General features: G+C 47.4%; 1 protein-coding gene across 1 annotated transcript in view; it reads left to right on the forward strand.

Moving 5' to 3' along the window:
* The window catches only part of EHD2 (EH domain containing 2), a 41,973-nt gene extending 24,441 nt beyond the window's left edge, over positions 1–17,532 (forward strand). Inside the window, exons 3-5 of the mRNA XM_032227374.1 lie at positions 5,061–5,473; positions 12,819–12,983; positions 15,392–17,532. Coding sequence (XP_032083265.1) covers positions 5,061–5,473; positions 12,819–12,983; positions 15,392–15,928 — 1,115 coding nt within the window. The 3' untranslated portion in view covers positions 15,929–17,532. The remainder of the gene's footprint in view (positions 1–5,060; positions 5,474–12,818; positions 12,984–15,391) is intronic.
* Positions 17,533–25,764: the final 8,232 nt, after the last annotated feature.

Raw genomic sequence — 25,764 nt, forward strand, 5'->3', positions numbered from 1 at the left:
GCGCACCCACGATTTCTGGAAGCAAGCTGTTCCGTTGAGTCGTTGTTTTCTACCAAATTCCTCCTTAGTTCTAAGTTGCTTCTCTCTTTGATTAGTTTCCACCCGTTGCTTCTCGTCCTGCCCTCTGGTGCTTTGGAGAATAGGCTGACCCTCCCCACCTCCTCTTTGTGGCAACCCCTCAAATATCGGAGCAATGCTATGATGTCACCCTTAGTCCTTCATTTTCTCACTCCTGATTTCCTGTTAACAGGATCTCCTGGAGTAGATTTTACAGGAGTCTCCAATCTTGTCTCTTTTTTTTTATTAAAAGTTTTAATAAGTTTTACAATTATATACCTTTCCCCTTCCCCCCCCAATCCCACATCCCCTCCCACCCCAACCCCCCAGAGCAAATACAGGGTATAAACATTTAGCAATCATACACTAAAGTAAACCAACTAACTTTAGCATCGTCCCTTCACTTGTGCTTCAACTCCCCTTTTGTAAAGCTAACTTTGGATAAGATTTGACATTCCTTGCTCATTCATTCATAAGCTAACTGAAATTTCTTAGTCCCATATTTATTTTGAATGTAATCAATCCATCTTCCCCATTCCAACTTGTATTTCTCGTCTGAGTGGTCCTTAAGGTATGCTGATATTTTAGCCATCTCTGCTAAGTTTTTTACTTTTTTTAATTTTTTTTGTTTTTGTTTTTTTGTTTTTTTAAATTTTTTTGAAATATACTTTTTTTATTTTCCAGTTTCATAACATATAATCACATGTATACTATTACATAGCCAATATCCTATTGTATTAAGTAGTAATTACATCAGTTCCTCTCGTCATCAATGCCCAGAAAGATAAAAACCCATTATTAGCTCTTCTGCTCTCCATACACCTCTTTCTTCTCCCTCTCTCCTACCTCCTTTCTTCCCTCCATCATCCTTTTCTACTCTACTTCTCCTTCCTTTCTCCTTCTCCTCTCTCTTCATTCCACTCCTCCTTATCCTCCTCATCTCCCCCCCCTTACCCTCTCTCCTATCCCTCTCTTCCTATCTTTCTTCTCCTTTCTGTTTCCCACTCTTCCTCTCATTGGTGTATTTCTGCTTCCATACTACTCTACTTCCCCTTCCTTTCTCCTTCTACTCTCTCCCCTTACCACTCCTCCTCATACACCTCATCTTCCCCTTCACCCTCTCTCCTATCCCTCTCTTCCTATCTTCTTCTCTCCTCTACTTCCGACTCTTCTACATCCTGTCTTCCCTCCATCATTTTCTACTCTACTTCCCCTTCCTTTCTCCTTCTACTCTCTCCCCTTACCACTCCTCCTTATACACCTCATCTTCCCCCTTCACCCTCTCTCCTATCCCTCTCTTCCTATCTTCTTCTCTCCTCTACTTCCGACTCTTCTACATCCTGTCTTCCCTCCATCATTTTCTACTCTACTTCCCCTTCCTTTCTCCTTCTACTCTCTCCCCTTACCACTCCTCCTTATACACCTCATCTTCCCCCTTCACCCTCTCTCCTATCCCTCTCTTCCTATCTTCTTCTCTCCTCTACTTCTGACTCTTCTACATCCTGTCTTCCTTCCATCATTTTTCTACTTTACTTCCCCTTCCTTTCTCCTTCTCCTCTCTCTTCATTCCACTCCTCCTTAACCTCCTCATCTTCCCCCCTCACCCTCTCTCCTATCCCTCTCTTCCTATCTTTCTTCTCTCCTCTGTTTCCCACTCTTCCTCTCATTGGTGTATTTCAGCTTCTGAGCAAACTCCATTCTATGTTGATGGTATTTATGCTTCCATATCAATATACTTCACATATCTTAGTTTTAAAGTAACGTTTGTTACTTTTAACGTCCATTCTTGAATAGTAGGCAATTCTTCCTTCTTCCAGTACTTGTCCCTCTTTATGTGGTCATGGGGTGGAGGCCGGGGCCCCGTTGCACCGTACCAGTTGTGCCGCGATCCAGAACCCACCACTGTATCATCCCCCCCCCCTACTCCTTCTTTTCTCTAAACTGGCCACAGTCTTCTTCAAAACCTCCACCGTTGGAGCTCCCACAACTTCTGAAGGCAAGCCATCGCGCCGGGTCGATTGCCCTCCCTCTTCGGAAGTTTCTCCTTCATTTCCAGAGAGTTTCTGCGTCTCAAATCTTGCCAAGGCGAAGAATTCAGTTTCTTTCCTCTGGAGCCAAACACATGCCATGATTTAGGTGACCTCTACGGACCTCGTCTTCCCTTTCGGGCCGAGAATCCTTTTGGTGGAGCGAGATAAGGCTGCCTGGCCAACCCCTTCCCCTTCCCCCCCTCCCCCTTATTTAGATCTCCCATCTTTATGAGTTTTTCTTTCATCGGTCGGAACAATGAGGCCCTTGGCTCAAACTTTCCTATGGAAGGAGTCGGCTTCCTTTTTTGGTGCTGTAAAACGGGCCCTCTGAACCTCAGCTGCCAAGAGGCCGACAGGGAACGGGGGGGGGGGGGGGGTTGGTGGCTCGGCTCCAGCGGGAAGCTTGTTTAGATCCGACGGAGGGAGGGAGGGAGCCAAGAGTCCTCCAGTCCATGGAAAAATCTGCTTCATGGGACAGGAAGGGGGTATCCAGGTTGGGGCGAAAGGGGAAGGAACTGCACCAAAACACGTCTTGCTGGCTGTTTTTCTCTTTCTTTTTTTCCCCCCTCTTTGCTCTGTCTAAACAAAAGTCAGCTCTGGGTTTTTGTTTTTGTTTTTTAAACAGACCGGGGAGAGTATAGAATAGAATAACAAGAGTTGGAAGGGACCTTGCAGGTCATCTAGTCCAACCCTCCGCCCAAAGCAGGAGACCCTGCACCCATTTCGGACAGATTTATTGAATGTATTTATTTATTTCATCAAGCATGCCTTAGATCAGTGTTTCTCAACCTTGGCAACTTGAAGATGTCTGGACTTCAAGTCCCAGAATTCCCCAGCCAGCGAATGCTGGCTGGGGAACTCTGGGACTTGAAGTCCAGACATCTTCAAGTTGCCAAGGTTGAGAAACACTGCCTTAGATAACAGATATAAGCGCAGACGTGATTGTGAATACATGAAATGGATATGAATACAAGGGAATATTAGGACAGGGACGGTAGACATGCTGGTGTGCTTATGCGCGCCCCTTAAAGACCTCTTAGGAACGGGGTAAGACCGACAGTAGACAGTCTAAGGTTAAAGTTTTGGGGGTTTGGAGAAAAAAAACAACCCACAGTATCAGGAGGTGCCTTCCAGGTGTTGACAACTGTGTTGCTGAAGTCGTATTTCCTGCAATCAAGTTTGGAGCAGATGGCAGTCCAGTCTCTTCTTGAAAGCTTCCAGGGATGAAGCTCCCACAACTCCCAAATGCAACTTCTGTTCCATGGCTTGATTTCTCTTATGGTCAGGAAATTCCTCCTTATTTCCAGGTTGAATCTCTCCTTGATCAGTTTCCATCCATTATTCCTTGTATGGCTTTTGGGTGCCTTGGAGAATAGCTTGACCTCTTTCTCCTCTCTGTAGCAGCCCCTGAGATATTGGAAGGCTGCTATCCTGTCTCCCCTGGTCCTTCTCCTCACTAGACTAGCCAGGCCCAGTTCCTGCAACTATTCATCGTATATTTTAACCTCCATCCCTCTAATCATCCTAGTTGCTCTTCTCTGCACTCTTTTTAGAGTCTCAACATCTTTTTTTATAGTGTGACGCAGAGGTGGGTTGCTGCTGGCATTACTGACAGTTTAGCGTTTGCAGAATTTTGCGGAATTCTGGGACTTGAAGTCTACAAGTCTCAAAGGAATTCTGGGAGTTGAAGTCCACGAGTTTCAAAGGAATTCTGGGACTTGAAGTCCACGAGCCTCAAAGGAATTTTGGGACTTGAAGTCTACAAGTCTCAAAAGGAATTCTGGGACTTGAAGTCTACCAGTCTCAAAGGAATTCTGGGACTTGAAGTCTACAAGTCTCAAAGGAATTCTGGGACTTGAAGTCTGCAAGTCTCAAAAGGAATTCTGGGACTTGAAGTCTACAAATCTCAAAGGAATTCTGGGACTTGAAGTCTACAAATCTCAAAGGAATTCTGGGACTTGAAGTCTACGAGTCTCAAAAGGAATTCTGGGACTTGAAGTCTACAAGTCTCAAAGGAATTCTGGGACTTGAAGTCTACAAGTCTCAAAGGAATTCTGGGACTTGAAGTCTACAAGTCTCAAAAGGAATTCTGAGACTTGAAGTCTACAAGTCTCAAAGGAATTCTGGGAGTTGAAGTCCACGAGTCTCAAAGGAATTCTGGGAGTTGAAGTCTACGAGTCTCAAAGGAATTCTGGGACTTGAAGTCTACAAGTCTCAAAGGAATTCTGGGACTTGAAGTCTACGAGTCTCAAAGGAATTCTGGGACTTGAAGTCTACGAATCTCAAAAGGAATTCTGGGACTTGAAGTCTACAAGTCTCAAAGGAATTCTGGGACTTGAAGTCTACAAGTCTCAAAGGACTTCTGGGACTTGAAGTCTACAAGTCTCAAAAGGAATTCTGAGACTTGAAGTCTACAAGTCTCAAAGGAATTCTGGGAGTTGAAGTCCACGAGTCTCAAAGGAATTCTGGGAGTTGAAGTCTACAAGTCTCAAAAGGAATTCTGGAACTTGAAGTCTACAAGTCTCAAAAGGAATTCTGGGGCTTGAAGTCTACGAGTCTCAAAGGAATTCTGGGACTTGAAGTCTACGAGTCTCAAAGGAATTCTGGGACTTGAAGTCTACGAGTCTCAAAGGAATTCTGGGACTTGAAGTCTATAAGTCTCAAAGGAATTCTGGGACTTGAAGTCCACGAGTCTCAAAGGAATTCTGGGACTTGAAGTCTACAAGTCTCAAAAGGAATTCTGGGAGTTGTAGTCCACAAGTCTCAAAGGAATTCTGGGACTTGAAGTCCACCAGTCTCAAAGGAATTCTGGGAGTTGAAGTCCAGGAATCTCAAAGTTGCCAAAGTTGTAGGCCCCTCCCGTAGAGAGCACTAGGCTTCCAGAGATGAGAAAAGGAGGAGATAAACGTGTTGTGCTTTGAATGGGTGTAGAAAATGACCTCTTATTCCACAAGGCTCTTCTTTCCTCCACAGGTTACGACTTCCCAGCCGTGCTCCAGTGGTTTGCCGAGCGCGTGGACCTCATCATCCTCCTCTTTGACGCCCACAAGCTGGAGATCTCCGACGAGTTCTCCGAGGCCATCCGGGCCCTCAAGGGCAACGAGGACAAGATCCGGGTGGTCCTGAACAAGGCCGACATGGTGGAGACACAGCAGCTGATGCGGGTCTACGGCGCCCTGATGTGGTCGCTGGGCAAAGTGTTCAACACCCCTGAAGTGCTGCGTGTCTACATCGGGTCCTTCTGGTCGGAGCCCCTGATGATCTCCGACAACCGACGGCTCTTTGAGCTGGAGGAGCAGGACTTGTTCACGGACATCCAGAACCTGCCCCGAAATTCTGCCCTGAGGAAGCTGAATGACCTGGTTAAGAGAGCCCGATTGGTCAGGGTAAGTGGCTGGGAAGGGGGAAGGAGGAAGGGGAAAGGGAGAAAGGGAACAAGGAAGGGAAAAGGCAGGAAGGGAGAAGGAAGAGAAGAGGCAGGAAGGAAAAAGGGAGAAGCTGAAAGAAGGAAGGAAAAAGGAAGGAAGGAAAAAGGCAGGAAGGGAGAAGGAAGAGAAGAGCAGGAAGGAAAAAGGGAGAAGCTGAAAGAAGGAAGGAAAAAGGCAGGAAGGAAAAAGGCAGGAAGGGAGAAGGAGGAGAAAAGGCAGGAAGGAAAAAGGGAGAAGCAGAAAGAAGGAAGGAAAAAGGCAGGAAGGAAAAAGGCAGGAAGGGAGAAGGAAGAGAAGAGCAGGAAGGAAAAAGGGAGAAGCTGAAAGAAGGAAGGAAAAAGGCAGGAAGGAAAAAGGGAGAAGCTGAAAGAAGGAAGGAAAAAGGCAGGAAGGGAGAAGGAAGAGAAGAGGCAGGAAGGAAAAAGGAAAAAGCTAAAAGAAGGAAGAGAAGAGGCAGGAAGGAAAAAGGAAAAAGCTAAAAGAAGGAAGAGAAAAGGCAGGAAGGAAAAAGGCAGGAAGGGAGAAGGAAGAGAAGAGCAGGAAGGAAAAAGGGAGAAGCTGAAAGAAGGAAGGAAAAAGGCAGGAAGGAAAAAGGCAGGAAGGGAGAAGGAAGAGAAGAGCAGGAAGGAAAAAGGGAGAAGCTGAAAGAAGGAAGGAAAAAGGCAGGAAGGAAAAAGGCAGGAAGGGAGAAGGAGGAGAAAAGGCAGGAAGGAAAAAGGGAGAAGCTAAAAGAAGGAAGGAAAAAGGCAGGAAGGAAAAAGGCAGGAAGGGAGAAGGAAGAGAAGAGCAGGAAGGAAAAAGGGAGAAGCTGAAAGAAGGAAGGAAAAAGGCAGGAAGGAAAAAGGGAGAAGCTGAAAGAAGGAAGGAAAAAGGCAGGAAGGGAGAAGGAAGAGAAGAGGCAGGAAGGAAAAAGGAAAAAGCTAAAAGAAGGAAGAGAAGAGGCAGGAAGGAAAAAGGAAAAAGCTAAAAGAAGGAAGAGAAAAGGCAGGAAGGAAAAAGGGAGAAGCTGAAAGAAAAAAGGAAAAAGGCAGGAAGGAAAAAGGCAGGAAGGGAGAAGGAAGAGAAGAGGCAGGAAGGAAAAAGGGAGAAGCTGAAAGAAGGAAAAAGGTAGGAAGGAAAAAGGCAGGAAGGGAGAAGGAAGAGAAGAGGCAGGAAGGAAAAAGGAAAAAGCTAAAAGAAGGAAGAGAAGAGGCAGGAAGGAAAAAGGAAAAAGCTAAAAGAAGGAAGAGAAAAGGCAGGAAGGAAAAAGGGAGAAGCTGAAAGAAAAAAGGAAAAAGGCAGGAAGGAAAAAGGCAGGAAGGGAGAAGGAAGAGAAGAGGCAGGAAGGAAAAAGGGAGAAGCTGAAAGAAGGAAAAAGGTAGGAAGGAAAAAGGCAGGAAGGGAGAAGGAAGAGAAGAGGCAGGAAGGAAAAAGGAAAAAGCTAAAAGAAGGAAGAGAAGAGGCAGGAAGGAAAAAGGAAAAAGCTAAAAGAAGGAAGAGAAAAGGCAGGAAGGAAAAAGGGAGAAGCTGAAAGAAAAAAGGAAAAAGGCAGGAAGGAAAAAGGCAGGAAGGGAGAAGGAAGAGAAGAGGCAGGAAGGAAAAAGGGAGAAGCTGAAAGAAGGAAAAAGGTAGGAAGGAAAAAGGCAGGAAGGGAGAAGGAAGAGAAGAGGCAGGAAGGAAAAAGGAAAAAGCTAAAAGAAGGAAGAGAAGAGGCAGGAAGGAAAAAGGAAAAAGCTAAAAGAAGGAAGAGAAGAGGCAGGAAGGAAAAAGGAAAAAGCTAAAAGAAGGAAGAGAAAAGGCAGGAAGGAAAAATGGAGAAGCTGAAAGAAGGAAGGAAAAAGATAGGAAGGAAAAAGGCAGGAAGGGAGAAGGAAGAGAAGAGGCAGGAAGGAAAAAGGAAAAAGCTAAAAGAAGGAAGAGAAAAGGCAGGAAGGAAAAAGGGAGAAGCTGAAAGAAGGAAGGAAAAAGGCAGGAAGGAAAAAAGGCAGGAAGAAGCTAAAAGAAGGAAAGAAAAAGGTGGAAGAAATCAGTGACGGGATGTCTGAGTCATCCAGCCACTATTTCAGCGAGACGTTTAGCGACACAGACCCAACGTCATTAAGAACATACAGGTAGTCCTCGACTTACGACCTCAGGAGCAGAATGTCCATCATTAAGCAGAGTGGGTGTTCCGTGAGTTGAGACTGATTTTATGACCCTTTTTTAAGCCCCCGTGCCCAGAGAGAGAAAAAACTGCCTCCCCTCAGGATCGAACTCACGGCCTCTTGATTGCGAGGCCAGAAGATCCCCCTCTCGGCCACCTGGGCACCACTCCTTTAGCCCACGAAGGCTTCCATTGTAGTGGTGAATCTTCTGCTGAATCCTTCTTGACCACGGGCGGAAGATTGGCATTCCAATGGAACCGGAGGGTAAAATACGTCCTGGGCACTAAGGAAAACGTTCCTTCAGCCTGCAGGAAATAAAGAGGAAGAAAGGAGAAGCCGTCGGCCACAGTGACAGGAAAACAAGGACATTCGCTTAAGGAGGGAAAAATGGAGGAGAGCATGTAGCCCTTAAGACTTATATACCGCTTCACAGGGCTTTTAGAGACCCCTCTAAGCGGTTTACGGAGTCAGCCTCTTGCCCCCAACAATCTGGGTCTTCATTTGACCCACCTCGGAAGGATGGAAGGATGGCTGAGTCCACCTTGAGCCAGTCAGGATCGAACTGCTGGCAGTGGGCAGAGTTAGTATTCAATGCTGCACTTTAACTACTGCACACCATGGAAGGGAGGGAGAGAGGGAGAGAGAAAGGGAGGGAGGGAGGAAGGAAAGAAGGAAGGAAGGAAGGAAGGAAGGAAGGAAGGAAGGAAGGAAGGAAGTGCTTTACAGCCCTCTCAGCTTAGAGTCAGCCTCTTGCCCCCAACAATCTGGGTCCTCGTTTGACCGACCTCGGATGGACGGAAGGCTGAGTCAACCTTGAGCCAGTCAGGATCGAACTGCTGGCAGTGGGCAGAGTTAGTATGCAATGCTGCACTTTAACTACTGCACACCATGGAAGGGAGGGAGGGAGGGAGGAAGGGAGGAAGGAAGGAAGGAAGGAAGGAAGGAAGGAAGGTTTTACAGCCCTCTCAGCTTAGAGTCAGCCTCTTGCCCCCAACAATCTGGGTCCTCGTTTGACCGACCTCGGATGGACGGAAGGCTGAGTCAACCTTGAGCCAATCAGTATCGAACTACTGGCAGTCGGTGGAGTTAGCCTGCAATGCTGCAGTCTAACCACTGGGCACCATGGAAGGGAGAGAGGGAGGGAGGGAAGGAAGGAAGAAAATGAAGAGCAATAGTACTTAGTACTATTACTCGTACTTAGTACTAGTACACTGCTTCCTAGTGCTTCACAGCCCTCACACACGTCGCCTTCTCCGCATGCGCGCCGTCTTCTGTGCCTACGCAGAAGGTCGCGCATTATGTCAGGGTGGGTGGGCAGAACCTCCAGCAGCCGCCGCTACTGGTTGGCCCGAACTGGTAAGAAGCAGCAGAATACCCCCACTGACCCCCAGGGCTCCTTCCCTTAAACCTCTCCCCTCCCTGGATAGGGGGCCTCCCTCCTTCCCCTTGGAGAAGGCTGTTGCCGGGGTCCCAGCATTTATTGCTGCTTTTCCTGTTTGTCCACAATGGCTACATCCCACAAAGGAAGTCGGCATTGTGTTGCAAAGGACAATCTGTTTATGGGCCCCTTTTCCTATTTCCCATACTCTCTCTCTCTCTCTTTCTCCCCCCTTTCTTTCTTCTCTCTCTCTCTCCTCTCTCTTCCTCTCTTTCTTTCTTCTCTCCCTCTCTCTCTCTCCCTCTTTCTCCCCCCTTTCTTTCTTCTCTCTCTCCTCTCTCTTCCTCTCTTTCTTTCTTCTCTCCCTCTCTCTCTCTTTCTCCCCCCCTCTCTCTTTCTTTCTTCTCTTTCTCCCCCTCTTCTTTCTCTCATTCTTCTTTCTTCTCTTTCTCTCTGAGTGGTGGGATCCTGCCGATTAACAACTGGTGGGCCAATCTGATTGTCAGAAAGAACTGGTTCACGCTCAGCTGATCGTCGGAGCTATCGTTCAAGTTTTTTCTTACTTTCTTCTCTCTCTCTTTTTCTTTCTTTCTTCTCTCTCTCTTTCTTTTTCTTCTCTCTTTCTTTTTTCTTTCTTTATTTTTTCTTTCTTTCTTCTCTCTCTCTCTCTCTCTCCCTCCCTCCTTCTCTCCCTTCTGCTCTGGTTTTTCCAATTAAGTGTTTCTAATGAGGTTGCACCTTCTGTAGCCCTGATTAAAAGAATGGCTGTTCTTTGGTCATTCCTGGAAAAGGAGCCAAGGAAGGAATAGAGGAAAAAATATTACGCACAAAGTTTGGTCCTTAAGTCGCATCATTTCCTAGCTGTGACATCCGCCCTTCTTGCAACGAGTCCATCGTTTTTGTCTCCGCCAAGGGACCAACTGTGACCAGCTAATTATGAATGGGAGCCAGCTTAGAAATAAAACGTTTGCCCTGGTTCTCCATGGCACAATCATAGAAAACTTTCCTAGAATGGTTTCAACCCTGATTTAGAAGTGCTGGGTCATTTTTTTTTTTTTTCAAACTAGGCAATTTTAAGAGGTGTGCATTTCAAATCATGCTGGTTGAGAAATTCTGGGCGTTGAAGTCCACTCAACTTAAACTTACATGATGACTGGGGAATCCTGGGAGTTGAAGTCTAATCATTTTAAAGTTGCATGACTGGGGAATTCTGGGCATTGAAATCCACCCATCTTAAAATTGCATGAAAACTAGGGAATTCTGTGAGTTGAAGTCTAATCATTTTAAAGTTGCATGACTGGGGAATTCTGGGCATTGAAATCCACCCATCTTAAAATTGCATGAAAACTAGGGAATTCTGTGAGTTGAAGTCTAATCATTTTAAAGTTGCATGACTGGGGAATTCTGGGCATTGAAATCCACCCATCTTAAAATTGCATGAAAACTAGGGAATTCTGGGAGTTGAAGTCTAATCATTTTAAAGTTGCATGATGACGGGGGAATTCTGGGCATTGAAATCCACCCATCTTAAAATTGCATGAAAACTAGGGAATCCTGGGAGTTGAAGTCTAATCATTTTAAAGTTGCATGACTGGGGAATTCTGGGCATTGAAGTCCACTCAACTTAAACTTACACGATGACTGGGGAATCCTGGGAGTTGAAGTCTAATCATCTTAAAGTTGAATGATAACTGGAGAATTCTGGGAGTTGAAGTCTAATCATCTTAAAGTTGCATGCTGGTTAGGGAATTCTAGGAATTGAAGCCAACACCTCTTAAGTTGCATGATCACTGGGGAATCCTGGGAGTTCAAGTTCCACCCATCTGAAACTTAAAATGTGCGTGATGATGGCTGGGGAATTCTGGGAGTTGAAGTCTACATCTCTTGAAGTTGTCAGGTTTGAAAAACAGTGGGATAGACCCACCTCCCACTGCCATTCTCCAGCTCTTAGTCTCTCCCGCTCTGTGTGAGATGCTTGTTCCGAGCAAGTGAACCACATCAAAGCTGGTTCATCTCATTTGCTGAACGGCGGATAGTTTTGTGCTTCCTTCATAACAATGATAACATTCAAGACCAATTTTGCAGGCGTGTTTCAAATCAGCCACAAGACTAATTGTGCTCAAAATGCAGATGCTTAACTCAATTAAACGTTGTGTAACTGCAAACTGGCATGAAATGGACTGGAGGCTCCATCCATTCAGTGATTAATTTTGAAAAGATCCAATTTTAATGCTTCTCGTGGTGAGAGAGGGAGGGGGGTTGTTTCAACAGAAAGCCACATCAAAGGATAGGGGATCCTGGAGAAAGAAATCTCCAAGTCACCCTACTTGGTGTAACTTTGCATTTCACAGAATAACAAATTTGCAAGGGACCTTTGGAGGTCTTCTAGTCCAACCCCCTGCTCAAGCAGGAGACCCTGCACCATTCCAGACAGAAGGCAGTCCAGTCTCTTCTTAAAAACCTCCAGTGATGGAGTTCCCAACAGCTCTTAGAGGCAACTTCTGTTCCACTGGTTGATTGTTCTAAACATCAGGAAATTTCTCCTTAGTTCTCGGTTGCTTCTCTCCTTGATTAGTTCCCATCCATTACTTCCTGTCGGCACATTGCCCCCAACAATCTGCATCCTCATTTTCCCCACCTCAGGTGGACGGAAGGCTGAGTCAACCTTAGGCTTAGTGGGATTCAAACTGCCAAATTGCAGTCAGACGGCAGTCAGCAGAAGTAGCCAGCAATAACACAGGGGCGATAGATAGATAGATAGATAGATAGATAGATAGATAGATAGATAGATAGATAGATAGATAGATAGATAGATAGACAGAGAGATAATAGATAGATAGATAGATAGATAGATAGATAGATAGATAATCAGATAGATAGATAGATAATCAGATAGATAGATAGATAGATAGCTAGATAGATAGATAGACAGAGAGATAATAGATAGATAGATAGATAGATAGATAGATAGATAGATAGATAGATAGACAGAGAGATAATAGATAGATAGATAGATAGATAGATAGATAGATAGATAGATAGATAATCAGATAGATAGATAGATAGATAGATAGATAGATAGATAGATAGATGATAGATAAACAGATAGATAATCAGATAGATAGATAGATAGGGATAGATAGATAGATAGATAGATAGATAGATAGATAATCAGATAGATAGACATAGATAATCAGATAGATAGATGATAGATAGATAGATAGATAGATAGATAGATAGATAGATAGATAATCAGATACATAATTAGATAGATAGATAGATAGATAATAGATAGATAGATGATAAAGAGATAGATAATCAGATAGATAGATAGATAGAGATAGATAGATAGATGATAGATGATAGATGATAGATAGATAGATAGATAGATAGATAGATAATCAGAAAGATAGATAAACAGACAGATAATCAGATAGATAGATAAACAGACAGATAGATAATCAGATAGATAGATGATAGGTGCTTTTACAGCCCTCTTTAAGTGGTTTACAGAGTCAGCCTCTTGCCCCCCAACAATCTGGGTCCTCATTTTACCGACCTCAGAAGGACGGAAGGCTGAGTCACTCTTGATCCTGGTGAGATTCGAAGTGCCAAATTGCCAGCAGCTGGCAGTCAGCAGATTTTAGCCCGCTGCATTGCACTCTTAACCACTGTGCCACTGCGGCTGGGTGGATGGATTGGTATTTGCCACGGCTCTTCAGGAACCGCTTCCTCCTCTTTGAATGTATTTATTTGTAACAGCCAAACACCTTCTTTCTCCCGCCATTCCTTTCCCTCTCAGGTCCACGCCCACATCATCAGCCACCTCAAGAGGGAGATGCCCTCCGTCTTTGGCAAGGACAACAAGAAGAAGCAGCTGATCAACAAACTGCCCGTCATCTTTGCCAAGATCCAGCTGGAGCATCACATTTCACCTGGGGATTTCCCCGACTGCGACAAAATGCAGGTGAGGGCAAGGGGCATCTTAACGAGCAACAGACGAGCCAAGTTGGAAAGGCCCTTTGGAGGTCTTCTAGTCCAACCTCCTGCTCGCGAAGGGGAGCCTACACTATTTTGGATAAATGGCTGCCCAGCCTCTTCTTAAAAAAGCCTCCAGTGATGGAGGGCCCACAGCTTGTGGAAGTATTGTATTTTGTATTGTATTTTATTATTTGTATGCCGCCCTTCTCCGGGAGGACTCAGGACAGCGAACAATTCAAGGGGGACATAAAAAGACAAAATACAAATAATAAAAGTAGACAACAGTCGCACAACCATACATGTCGAGAGGGGAGGGAACTCATCACCCCCAGGCCTGCCGGCAAAGCCAGGTTTTGACGGCTTTTCGGAAGGCCTGGAGAGAGGTGAGGGTCCGGATCCCTGCGGGGAGTTCATTCCAGAGGGCCGGAGCTGCCACAGAGAAGGCCCTCCCCCGGGTAATAGCCAGGTGGCATTGGCTGGTAGATGGCACCTGGAGGAGGCCAACCCTGTGAGATCTAATGGGTCTGTGGGAGGTAATTGGCAGCAGGCGGTCTCTCAAGTATGACGTTCCGATGATCGATCGATCAGGGATGATAGAATAACAGAGTTGGAAGGGACCTTGGAGGTCTTCTATTCCAGCCCTTGTTTGAACAGGAGATCCTATAGCACTCGGGGAAAATGGTTGAGATGTCTTCCCAAAGACCTCTAGTGATGGAGGCAACCCACAAGTTCTGGAGGCAAGTTGTTCCACTGGTTAATTGTCCTCACTGTTAAGAAATTTCTCTTAGTTCCAGGTTGCTTCTGTCCTTGGTTAGTTTCCATCCGTTGCTTCCTGCCCTGCCTTGCGTTGCTTTGGAGAATAGGTTGACCCCACTCTTCTTTGTGGCAGCCCCCCAAATATTGGAAGACTGCCATTAGGTCACCCCTAGTCCTTATTTTCATTAGCAATAGCAGTTAGACTTATATACCGCTTCATAGGGCTTTCAGCCCTCTCTAAGCGGTTTACAGAGTCAGCATATTGCCCCCAACAACAATCCGGGTCCTCATTTTACCCACCTCGGAAGGATGGAAGGCTGAGTCAACCCTGAGCCGGTGAGATTTGAACCGCCGAACTGCTGAACTGCAGTCAGCTGAAGTAGCCTGCAGTGCTGCATTTAACCACTGCGCCACCTCGGCTCATTAAAGGAGATATGCCCAATTTCTGTAATCATCTTCATGTTTTAGCCTTTGATCCCCTAATCATCTTTGTTGCCCTCCTCCATGACCAGGAGGAGTAAGGGGAAGAGCTCTCCCTTGTTCATGTTGTTGTTGTTGTTGTTGTTGTTATGGTAGGTTGCACAGTCGGGGAGGTAGGGAGGGAAACGAGAAGGAAGGAAGGGAAACAAGGAGAAGGAAGGAAAGGAAGCCCATGGTGGCACAGTAGTTATAATGCAGTATTGCAGACAAACTCTGCCCACTGTCAGGAGTTCAATTCTCAGTGGCTCGGGGTTGACTCAGCCTTCCGTCCTTCCGAGGTGGGTCAAATGAGGACCCAGATAGTTGGGGGCGAGAGGCTGACTCTGTAAACCGCTTAGAGTGGGCTGTTAAAGCACTGAGAAGCGGTATATAAATCTAAGGCAGTGGTGGGATTCAGCCGGTTCGCACCTATTCGGGAGAACCGGTTTGTTAACTTTCTAAGCGGTTCAAAGAACCAGTTCTTGGAAGAAATCTCCTTTTGTTTTTCCCCACTTTACAGGGCTGATCCTGTAAGGAAGGCAGGAAGGAAACATTCTGGTGTTGTTTCTAGCCTCATTTTTATTTTACCCTGCTTACAGAAACTGCCTCTCCAGCCAGGAGGAATTTTCTGACGGTAGAAAGAAATATGGGACTAAGAAATTCCAGATAGTTTATGACTGAAGAAACAAGGAATGATATAATCTGTTTAGACTTAGCCTAGCTAAGAGGAGTTAAAGCTCAAATGAAAGATGATTATCTTAGAATATCTTTGTTAAAGATTTATACCCTGTATTGGTTCTGGGAAGCCGGGGGGAGGGGGAAGGTTTGGGGGTGGGGTTTGGGTGGGGAGGGGAGGGGGAGGGAGGTAAATATTTGTAAGAGTTTTTTTTTCAAAATTTTCAATTAAAAAAAAGAAAAGAAACTGCCTCTCCAGTTAACCCTTATTCCATTGTCAGCGAAGGCGAAGCGCCCATCGATGTGAGTGACGTTGGGTTGGCCACGCCTCCCCGGTCACATGACCACCGAGCCCCGCCTCCCCAGCTGGTCATTAGGGCAGAGAACCGGTTGTTCAATTATTTGAATCCCACCACTGTTTTAAGGGTTGTTGTGATCCTCTGAGTCACACAGGGGTAGATCAATAACTTTAATCCATCTCCTTCTTCCCCGGTTCCCTTCTAGGAGATGCTGATGGTCCATGACTTCTCCAAGTTCCATGGGTTGAAGCCCCGCATGGTGGATGCCCTGGATGAGCTGCTGACCCTCGACATCGCCAAGCTGATGCCCCTCTTGCGCCAGGAGGAGGTCGAGGTCCCCGAGCAGATTGTCCAGGGAGGAGCCTTCGACGGCACACGCAACGGCCCTTTTGTCGAGGGGGCCACCGAAGGCGCCTACGAGGGCATGGACGACGACGAGTGGGTAGTAACCAAGGACAAGCCCAAGTATGATGAGATCTTCTACAACCTCTCCCCCATGGATGGCAAGCTGAGCGGCACCAAGGCCAAAACCTGGATGGTGACCACCAAGCTGCCCAACTCAGTTCTCGGGAAGATTTGGAAGCTGAGTGACGTCGACCGGGATGGCATGTTGGATGACGAGGAGTTCGCTCTGGCCAGCCACCTCATCGAGGTCAAACTCGAAGGCCACGGCCTGCCCTCTGACCTGCCCCGCCATCTTGTTCCCCCTTCCAAGCGCCGTCAGAAGGGCTCGGCTGAGTAAGCGCCTTCCTGAGTCGGCTCGCCCCACCCCCCACATCCTAACACCGGGCTTGAAGTACTTCAGGAGGTGCTGGGCCTTCTCCGGTTTCCCTCGAAGCAAACTTCCAGGAATTGAATTCCTTAGGAAGACCTCACCTCACAGCCGAGCACAGCATAGGAAATCTGCTTTCTGCTCTTCTCTTCAAGCCAGGCTTCCAGCTCAAACTTCTCCGTCCCTTCTGGTCTTTTCAGCGACTCCCGTCCGCCTCGCAAAGCCTCAATGTCCTCATGCAGAATTAAACCAGTTGAACTCACCATGTCTACCACCCCACCAAGTATCTATAAGCGTTAAGACTTCTCTTCCCAGAGGGTCTCTCTTTCCAGAACCCAAACTCAACTTCGTTGGCTTCCTGAACTACCTAAAAAATATGACTTCCTCCGTGCGTAGTTTGGAACCGTTCCTTTAGGCCAGAGTCTAGCCCACATCAGACCCACATTAGGTTTGACTTCTCTCAGTAGTCCATGGCCAGATATGCTACCAACCTAGATGGTCCAGATGGTCTCCACCTTCAAGCTTTCTTTATATTTGGTCAACATCTTTCCTCCGTTCCATCTGGCCTTTGGCCACCTTTTGTCTACAACTCCCGTAGCTGATTGCTTCTCCCATGACTAGTTCTGGATGGATGTATGGATGGGAGGAAAGGAAGGAAGGAAGGAAGGAAGGAAGGAAGGAAGGAAGGAAGGAAGGATAAACAGGGGAGCAGAGATAGGAGACTGGAAGCAGTCCATCAGAACCACAAACAATGCCGATCCCATGGTTGAAGGTGGATCTGAAACGATCATAGATCAGTCCTCGAGATGTTTCCCTTCAGAAGCAGAGGGGGTAGCAGAGATAAGAGGTGGAATGAGATCCTTCTGGCTTAAAGCAGGCAGATTCCGTACTCTCCACTCTTTCTTCTGGGGTGGAATTGGTCGAAGAGACGAATTGTAGACCTTCTTTATCAAAGCAAGAATAGGCGGTGAGAAGTCTACCACGCGAGGACACCATCAGCGGTGGGCTTCCCATTTTGTGACCACCGCTTCCCCACATGCCCCTGGCCTTCTGCGCAGGCGCTTTGCTTGCGCAGGCGCCTTCTGTGCATGTGCCGAGTCTCAAAAATGTGCCTAAATAGGGCGGCATAGAACCGGAGGTGGGTAGACGGGCCCACCCGTGATTTCTGCTACCGGTTCGTGCGAACTGGTCCAAACCAGCTGAATACCACCTCTGGACACCATGGAGATTGAGCCAGAATGAGGCCTAGTATTAGAGACATTCGCACGTCAGGTCTGTGAAGATTTCTCCTTTCTCGGAGGCTCACTTGTTGGTGAACTTTCCTCCAAATTCTTTTTCTGTCTCTCGCTGCCGCCGTTAGCTTGCACAACTAAAGTGGCTTCCTTCCCAGCCCTAAAAACTGCTGCTGTCTTCCAGCATTCACGGGATGGGACAATAGAGTCTTATTCTGGAGATCAAGTGATCTTTCCCATCCCCCCCCCTTTCTTGGGAAGTGGCAAGGAGAAGACATGTCCCTTGGGAATCCAGGAGAATCCATCAAAGTGTCAGGGAATCACTCATTGCCGTGGTTGAGTTGAGTTAGCAATAGCAATAGCGCTTAGACTTATATACCGCTTCGAAGTGCATTACAGCCCTCTCTAAGTGCTTTACAGGGTCAGCCTCTTGCCCCCCACCCCCACCCCCAACAATCTGGGTCCTCATTTGACCCACCTCGGAAGGAGGGAAGGCTGAGTCAACCTTGAGCCTGGTGAGATTCGAACTGCCAAATTGCAGGCAGCCGGCAGTCAGCAGAAGCAGCCTGCAGTACTGCATTCTAACCACTGTGGAGAATGAAGGAAGGCCTGATGTCTTCGAAATCATCAGCAGCTTTCAAAGAGAAAGAAAAGCAACAGGAAACGAGAGGAATTTGGGGCAGGAACAACAGAAGAGTCTTTGTTAGAAGGGAAAGCAAGGAAGGACGTGTTTCCCCAGGAATTCGGTCCCCGGGATCTCCATCCAGTGAGGAAGCCATCGCGCGAAGTCCGAACTTCACTTGCAGGATACACCAAGCAGCCAAGAGATTCTGACATATCTCCGTATTGGCTAGAGGCCAATATTCGAGGCTGGGAAAACGGCAAGCTTTTCATACCACAAGAGAACAGCTGCCTATCAAATCACAGCTGCCTATCAAATCACCAGGGCATCTAGAACTAAATGCAAACAATGAGCAGATATTATTATTTTTTGAACGCCATAGCAGTGGGAAGCTTGAGTGGCGCGGTGGCCTGGAGGTGCCGCTCTCGCCTCGCAATCGGGAGGCTGTGAGTTCAATCCTAAGTAGAGGCAGATATTTTCTCTCTCTGGGCTCTCACCATGAGAATATCTCCGCTCAACAAAAACTCTGCATCGGCAACAGGAACAGCGTCTGGCCAGCAAACACTCCACTCCATTCGGCGGCCCCAGACGCCACCCCGCGAGGGATGATGGGGTTGTTATAAAAGAAAGTGATGATAGCCGCGGGAAGCTTGAAAACGGCACAGCCCAAACGAAGAACACGGTTTGCCTCCCTGCTCTTGAACCCACGTCAAGCCGGACTTTCCGCCCATAAGCCAGAGTGGCTTTTAACATTCAAAGCCCAAATGAGGCATGTCCAGTTTTGCAGGAACGATGCCCTCCTCGCTCATCAAGAAAAGCACGAACCCTTTCGGAGGACCATGGGTGGTCTGGAAAGAAGCTATCCTTTGGTGCTTGACCCAACTGGAGAGCTCCATTTGGTGTTGAGGATAACTCTTTCCATCTCCATCTCCTGCTGCAACTTCTACAGAACATTTTTGGGGGCAACCCACCCAGGGGAGTGAATAGGTCATCCTGGGCATTGCCAAGTTGCTTCTTCAGATCTGGCTGAGGACTGTACTGAACGAGGACATCTAGATTCATACTGGCTTCACTCAAAAGAACCCAATATTTTAAAAAATAAGAACACCTGGAGAGCCGTGGAGCAAAATAGGAAGCCCACTTGTCTCTTTCTGAAGTTGATGGCCATATCTTACGATTTCTTGAAGGACCAAGCATTTTGAGGAGTCCCATCTAGGCACGGACCATGTGGTATAGACAGAAGAACCTTAAATCATGAACGGATGAGCGTCCAACATTGGACTCTTGGAAAAAAACAAACGTGGGATTTTTAATGGCCACCGGCTTAAGACTCACCTCTGGTTTTGAGAGGTGGAACGATGACCTCTATATTTTTTGCGGTCCCTTTAAAATCATCCGTTGAGCCATTGGGATCTTTGGCAAGGTGTACAATTCACCTAAGGTCATTAAGCAGTGGTGGCGAGGATGTGGAGCTCGTCGATCAGAAAGGTCAGCAGTTCGGCAGTTCGAATCCCTAGCGCAGCGTAACAGAGTGAGCTCCCGTGATTTGTTCCAGCTTCTGGCAACCTAGCAGTTCGAGAGCATGTAAAAAATGCAAGTAGGAAAATAGGGACCACCTTTGGTGGGAAGGGAACAGCGTTCCGTGCGCTTTTGGCATTGAGTCATGCCGGCCACATGACCACTGAGATGTCTTCGGGCAACGCTGGCTCTTCGGCTTTGAAACGGAGAGGAGCACTGTCCCCTAGAGGTGGGAACAACTAGCACATATTGGCGAGGGGAACTTTTATCTTTTTACCTTTACAATTAACCTATTTAGAATTAGGACTGAATACAGAAAGAGAGAGATTACCCAACACAAGGTTTCTATTTTTAAAAAAAAACAAGGCTAAGGGCAAAAAAAAAAAAAAAAATCCACAGAGATCTAGAGGCTAGAGGCTGTCGAAACCAGATTTAGAGGAAGATCAACTGAGATTTCAGATACCAGTTCAAAATGCTAAATCTTTTTAAGCATCCAGATTTTTGTGCCACCTATTTTGTATGCACTCCCTTCACTTGGCATAGCTTTTTCGCTGTTCTCCGATCAAGGGGATTTAAAAAAGTGAAAAGGCACGCTTTTAAAAAGACTTAAGAGCCGTTTCTCTCCCACGTTGAGGTCTAGCCACTTGCTTGGAGAGAAGTGAAAATGAAGAGGCAACTTGCACGCTTCATATTAACAGTGCACATCAAGCCCACATTAGCTTTCTTAAGCAAATGAGCAGAAACAAGGTTTAATTCAGCTTCCCGCTGCCCTGATGACCAGGCAGGATCCAAATCTTCCTTTACTCCATGCATACTTTGATTTATTTTTTTTTAAAAACCTTCTTTTTTTCCCCTATAGTTAAATCTCACATTTGATCCGCTTCCTTTTCACTGTTCACTCCTCGATTTTTATCATAATGTATTGCTACAGCAAAAAATGGCATGCATATTATTATTATTATTATTATTATTACTATTATTTTGTTGCCTGTAACACACATTTTTGCTTTAATCTACCGATTTCGCTCAGGCAGTGTCCTAGGGATGATCTGAGGCTGTTGGAGAGAATTTTGGGACATTTCCTCCGTGAGCTGAACTTAAAAAAATAATAATACAGGGAATAAAAAAACGGAACCTGGGTGGGAAATTCAGGAGGAGGCATCTCTTAATTTTTTTTTATTCCTGTAAATTCCCTGAAATCGGCTGCACAGGCACGGGCTCCCGTACGATAACCAGAGATAGTTCCCATTTTCTTCACCGCCAGGGAAATATTCAGCTTCTTGAAGCCAAGAAACAAGCCCCCCCCCCCCCAGCGTGCAGCAGAACGACGACGCAAATTTAACATGGAAATACAAGCACAGGCAAGTCCTTGACTTACAACAGTTCATTTAGGGACCGTTCAAAGTTGCAACGGCACTGAAAAATCTTGTCTTCACACGAACGACCTTTGCAGATCACGGGAATAAAACTTGGATGCTTCGCAACTGACTCGTATTTACGACCGGTTGCAATGTCCCGGAGTCACGGGATCATCTTTGGCGACCTTCCGACCAACCAAGTCCACGGGGGATTCACTTAACAACCGTTACTCACTTATGGACGGCAGTAATTCAACAACAGAGGGAATAAAAGTTGTGAAATGGGGCAAAAACTCCCTTAACAAATTTCTCACTTAACCACGGAGATGTCGGGCTCAATTGTGGTCGTAAGTCGAGGACTGCCTGTAGTCCTCCACGTACGACTACAATTGGGAGCAGGATTTCCGTGGCAGAGCAAGGCAGCTGTTGAATGAGCAGTAGCCTAATTTTACGACCTTTTCCCCACAATTGTGATGCAGTTGTTAAGTGAATCGTTTATTCGCTAAGTGAATCTGGCTCCTGCCCCCCCATTAATTATGCTTGTCGGAATCCAGCTGGAAGGTTGCCAATGGCCTGGAACGCTACAATTATCCTAAATACTGGTTGCCAAGTGCCCAAAGTTTAATCATATGTGGAGATGCTGCGACGGTCATAAGGGTGAGGACCGGTCATAAGTCACTTTCCCCCCGGCCTGTTGTAACTTTGAACGGTCTCTAAACAGATGTTTATAAGTTGAGGTCCCCCTGTTTTCTATCGTTGTTTTTTGGCTGGGTCCTTTTGCTCCCCCACAAAGGGCCAATTTTAGTTGTACTGCACATGCGCGCACATGCGTCCCTGGGCGAATCAGCAGTAGTCTCTGCCGGAACCCCCCTCTGCCGCAGAGGGCACCTTTCTCCCTTCTAAAGAGGTGTGGAGAGGGGGGGGCGAGATCCACACCCCCTTCAGAGTTGACCAAACACACTGGGGTGCTGAAGGAGGAGAGGGTGGTTCCTCTCTGGGGGCTGTGGAGGCTTCATCCCATTGCTGTGGGGCAGGAATGGGGATCGTCAAAATATCTGGCTGAACCGCCTTTGGCTGAGAGTCCGAATACAGTCGAGGCCTCGTGAGCAGTTCTTACAATACGGCTCTTGTTATTGTCAACTATCCTCCCGTGGGAATAAATACCGTATTTACCCATCTAAACCATGCCTGGCTGTTCACTCCGGGTTGCTTTGCACCAGACGCGCGTGGCGGTCGTAATAACAGAAGGGGACCTTGGAGGTCTTCTAGTCCAACTCCCTGCTCAAGCAGGAGACCCTCTCCCATTCCAGGCGAATGGTGGCCCCAATCTCTTCTTGAAAACCTCCAGTGTTGGAGCACCTACAACTTCCGGTAGCAAGGGGGCAGGAGTTGGCAACCTGTGGCTCCGGAGCCGCATGTGGCTCTTTCTTTCCCTCTGCTGCGGCTCCCTGTCCTAAATACGAGCCCGGCGATTGGATTCTGATTACGTAGCCACAACGGCAACCGCTGTTAAGCGTGACCAACGGTCGTAAGCCTCTCTTTCTTTTCCCAGGGATGTTTTAACTATGGTCACTCAACAAACTGTTGCCAATCGAGAAGTACCTCGGCTGTAGTTATTCCCCATCGGAAGGGTTGCAAGAGGAATGTTGGATTGCGAAGTGCAGCCCCAGAGCAGTTCAGGCTGTGAGTCAGCACAGCCTGAACTGCTGCCAACCTCTCCCAGGCTGGCCAAAGGGGGGGGGGGGGGGAGAAAAATTGCATTCTTTCTTTTCTCTCCGTCGGAAAAAAACAGGCATTCCCTGGCTGCTTCGATCCTGGGCACAGGGGCAAAAACACGGGGGCCCCGAATGGCCTCGAACGAGGGAGGTGGAACGGGTAGGGCACTGCTGAGATTTCCCAGTTGCTGCGGATGCCTTTGGGGCATATTATTTTGGTACAATTCAGGATCACGATTTGTTCAGCTGATTTGAAGGCCTGGCCTTGGCAGGGTTTGAGCTATTCAACGATCTGAAACGCAAGAGGAAACCCCCCCCCCCAAAAAAAAATATTCCCAGCATTTTAAAAAGCTGCAGCGGCCTTGAAAACGCATCGGCCAGAAACCAAAGAGCTTTTTACCAAACGCGTTTAGCCTGCTCAGCTATATTCCTACCCATCATTTGCAGGTTTAAATTCCCCCCGTGTTGCCGGCTTTCAAATTCTTCGTTTGCTGGCAAAGTTTCCCTGATCAGCAGAGCTGGCAGCAGATTCGGACAGTGAGGAGGTTGGGGAGGAACCTGGGCCAGTCCTGGAGTCTGGGGAAGGCTCGGATGAGGGCTCTGTGTCGGAGGCAGAGAGGGGGCCAGGGCCGTCTGACAGTTATCAGCTGCCTTCAGAGTCAGACAGCAGTGAGGCAGAAGAACAGCTGGAGCCTGTTCCCAGTGTGTGCATGCACAGAGTTGCTGGACAAAGGGAAGAGCTAAAGAGCAGGGGTCGACTTGAGAGTAAGGCCACAGGTGGACGATGAATGGCCCCTCCCAGAGGAAATAAAAGAGGAGCGAAAGGGGAGTGGAGTTTGCAGGAGACAATTAATTAGCTTAATGGGTTCATGACTCTCTGAGACTCCTTGCCAAGTTCTGCAGATATCGGCCTGGCAGCTCTCCAAGCCAGATAAGGTCTGTGACCGTAAATCCTCCCTTGAAAGACTTTGCTGGATATGAATGAGCAGAATTCACAGTCAATTTATAAAAGGGTTTTTTGTTGGGACCAGGAGTTGGCTTCAGGCTCTCGGGAAGCCTCAGTCACAACAGCCAATTGCAGGGAACTGATCCGTAGTCACCAGAGGTCAAGAGAAGAAATGTTGCTCTATGGGGATTCTCAGTCGTCCAGTTCAATGATTGTCTCAAAAGAGCTTTTTCAAGAGGCAACTGGACTTTCTGGGGGTTTTTTCCCCCCCTTTGAAGACGTCTCACTTCTCATCCAAGAAGCTTCTTCAGAGTTGAAATCCCAGTCCCGGTTGCAGTCAGAAGTCAAGGACTACAGGTTTGCTGGCTGGGGAATTCTTGGAAGGTGAAGTCCCCCAGGATTAAAGTGGCTGGAGGTTGGAGACTTTATCCTATAGAGTCCAGTGTTTCCCAACCTTGGTGACTTGAAGTCCTGTGGACTTCAACTCCCAGAATTCCCCAGCCAGCTCTGCTGGCTGGAGGATTCTGGGAGTTGAAGTCCACAGGACTTCAAGTCACCAAGGTTGGGAAACACTGGCTCAGTAACTCCCTAATGGTCTTAAGGACGTTGCTTTAAAAACCTCCGATGACGGGGGAAGAATATTGCTTGCAATGGGGCTGGGGAAGAGCGGATCTGCGCCGTGGGGAGTTTGAGAGAAAATACTCCAGCAATTTAACTTTGCTTCCTCCTCTGGAAACAGTTGGGCGTGTTTCCCACGGAAGCAAGGAAAATAGAGACAGTTGTTCTCAACAGTTCCCTTCCAGCTGAATGCAGGATTTCCCCTTTGGGGCGAATGTGTTTTTCTGCCATTCCTTCCTGGTGAGCCTGAAATGCCCCGGGGCACATTTGGGATTAGGAACAAAAACCAGAGTGTGCCAGCCCCTTTCCTGCAGCTTCGCCCCACATGCACACAACGGGAGGGAGCAGAAGATGGGAAAAACACTAAGGGAAACAGGCAGGGTTTTCCTGTTCCCTGCTGTCTCTGCTGTAGGTTGAAAATAAAAACCCTTTAGAAAGAAAGAAAGAAAGAAAGAGAGAGAGAGAGAGAGAGAGAGAGAGAGAGAGAGAAGGGAGGGAGGGAGGAGGAAGGGAGGAAAGGAAGGAGGGAGGAAGAAAGGAAATTGAAAAAATGAAGGAAGGAGGAAAAGAGGAACAGAGGGAGGATGGAAGGAAGGGGAGGAGGAAAGGCAGGCAGGAAGGAAGGAAAGGAGGGAGGGAGGAAGAGGGGGAGAAAGAAAAGAAAAAAGAAAGGAAGGAAGGGGGAAGAGAGGAACAGAGGGAGGAGGGAAGGAAGGGGAGGAGGAAAGGCAGGGAGGGAGGAAGGAAGGAACGAAGGGAGGGAGGGAGGAAGTGGGGGAGAAAGAAAAGAAAAATAAAAAAGAAAGGAAGGAAGGGGGAAAGAGGAGCAGAGGGAGGAGGGAAGGAAGGGGAGGAGGAAAGGCAGGGAGGGAGGGAGGGAGGAAGAGGGGGAGAAAGAAAAGAAAAATAAAAAAGGAAGGAAGGGGAAAAGAGGAGCAGAGGGAGGAGGGAAGGAAGGAGAGGGGGAGAGGAATGGGAGGGAGGGAGGAAAAGGGGGAAGAAGAAACGAAAGAGAAAAAAAGGAAGGGGAAAAATAGGAGCAGAGGGAGGAGGGAAGAAAGGAAGCTAGGTAGATAGATAGGTGAGTGGATGGAAGAAAAGAAGGAAGGGGGAACAAGAATGGAGGGAGGGAGACCGAGAAAGAAGGAAGGAAGGAAGGAAGGAAGGAAGGAAGGAAGGAAGGAAGGAAGGAAGGAAGGAAGGAAGGAAAAAAAAGTCTAGACCAGCATTTCTCAATCTTGGCAACTTTCTGATGTTTGAACTTCAGCGTCCCAAACCGCCCCAGCCAGCACAATATGAAACAGCTGCCCGTCTTGTGGCTCTCGGTGGGACCCACAACTGCCTGCCTAACCCTGAGTCTTCCCCACCTTTTTGTGCGCCCCCTACTGTGGCTCCCCCCATTTTCACTCCCACATCAGTCTCTCCCTCCCAGCATCGGAGGACGTGGGTGCAAAGCCTCTGCTTTTCCCTAAAAGTTTGTTGGGAAGCCCCCCCCCCCCCTCCCAGCCTCCTCCAGCTTCTCAAGGCCTATAAAAAGAGCCATTTGTATTCATTTATTTATGCATTTATGGATTGATTTTGGGAGGGTGCCGAGATGACTGTCGACTTAACCAAGTGGGACCGACTGACTCATAGGAAAGACACACACTCCGAGCCCCCCCCCCTCCTTTGCCAACTGAGAAAACAGACAAATATTTCCCCTGCCTTCCCAGCCACACCCAGCTCCCCACCCACTGCACCGCCAGAGCCCTGAGACCAGCCTGCCCCCTAGTGGCCATACACGGAATTAATGATCAC

The sequence above is a fragment of the Thamnophis elegans genome, chromosome 12, assembly GCF_009769535.1.
Source record: "Thamnophis elegans isolate rThaEle1 chromosome 12, rThaEle1.pri, whole genome shotgun sequence".
NCBI classification, from domain to species: domain Eukaryota; kingdom Metazoa; phylum Chordata; class Lepidosauria; order Squamata; family Colubridae; genus Thamnophis; species Thamnophis elegans.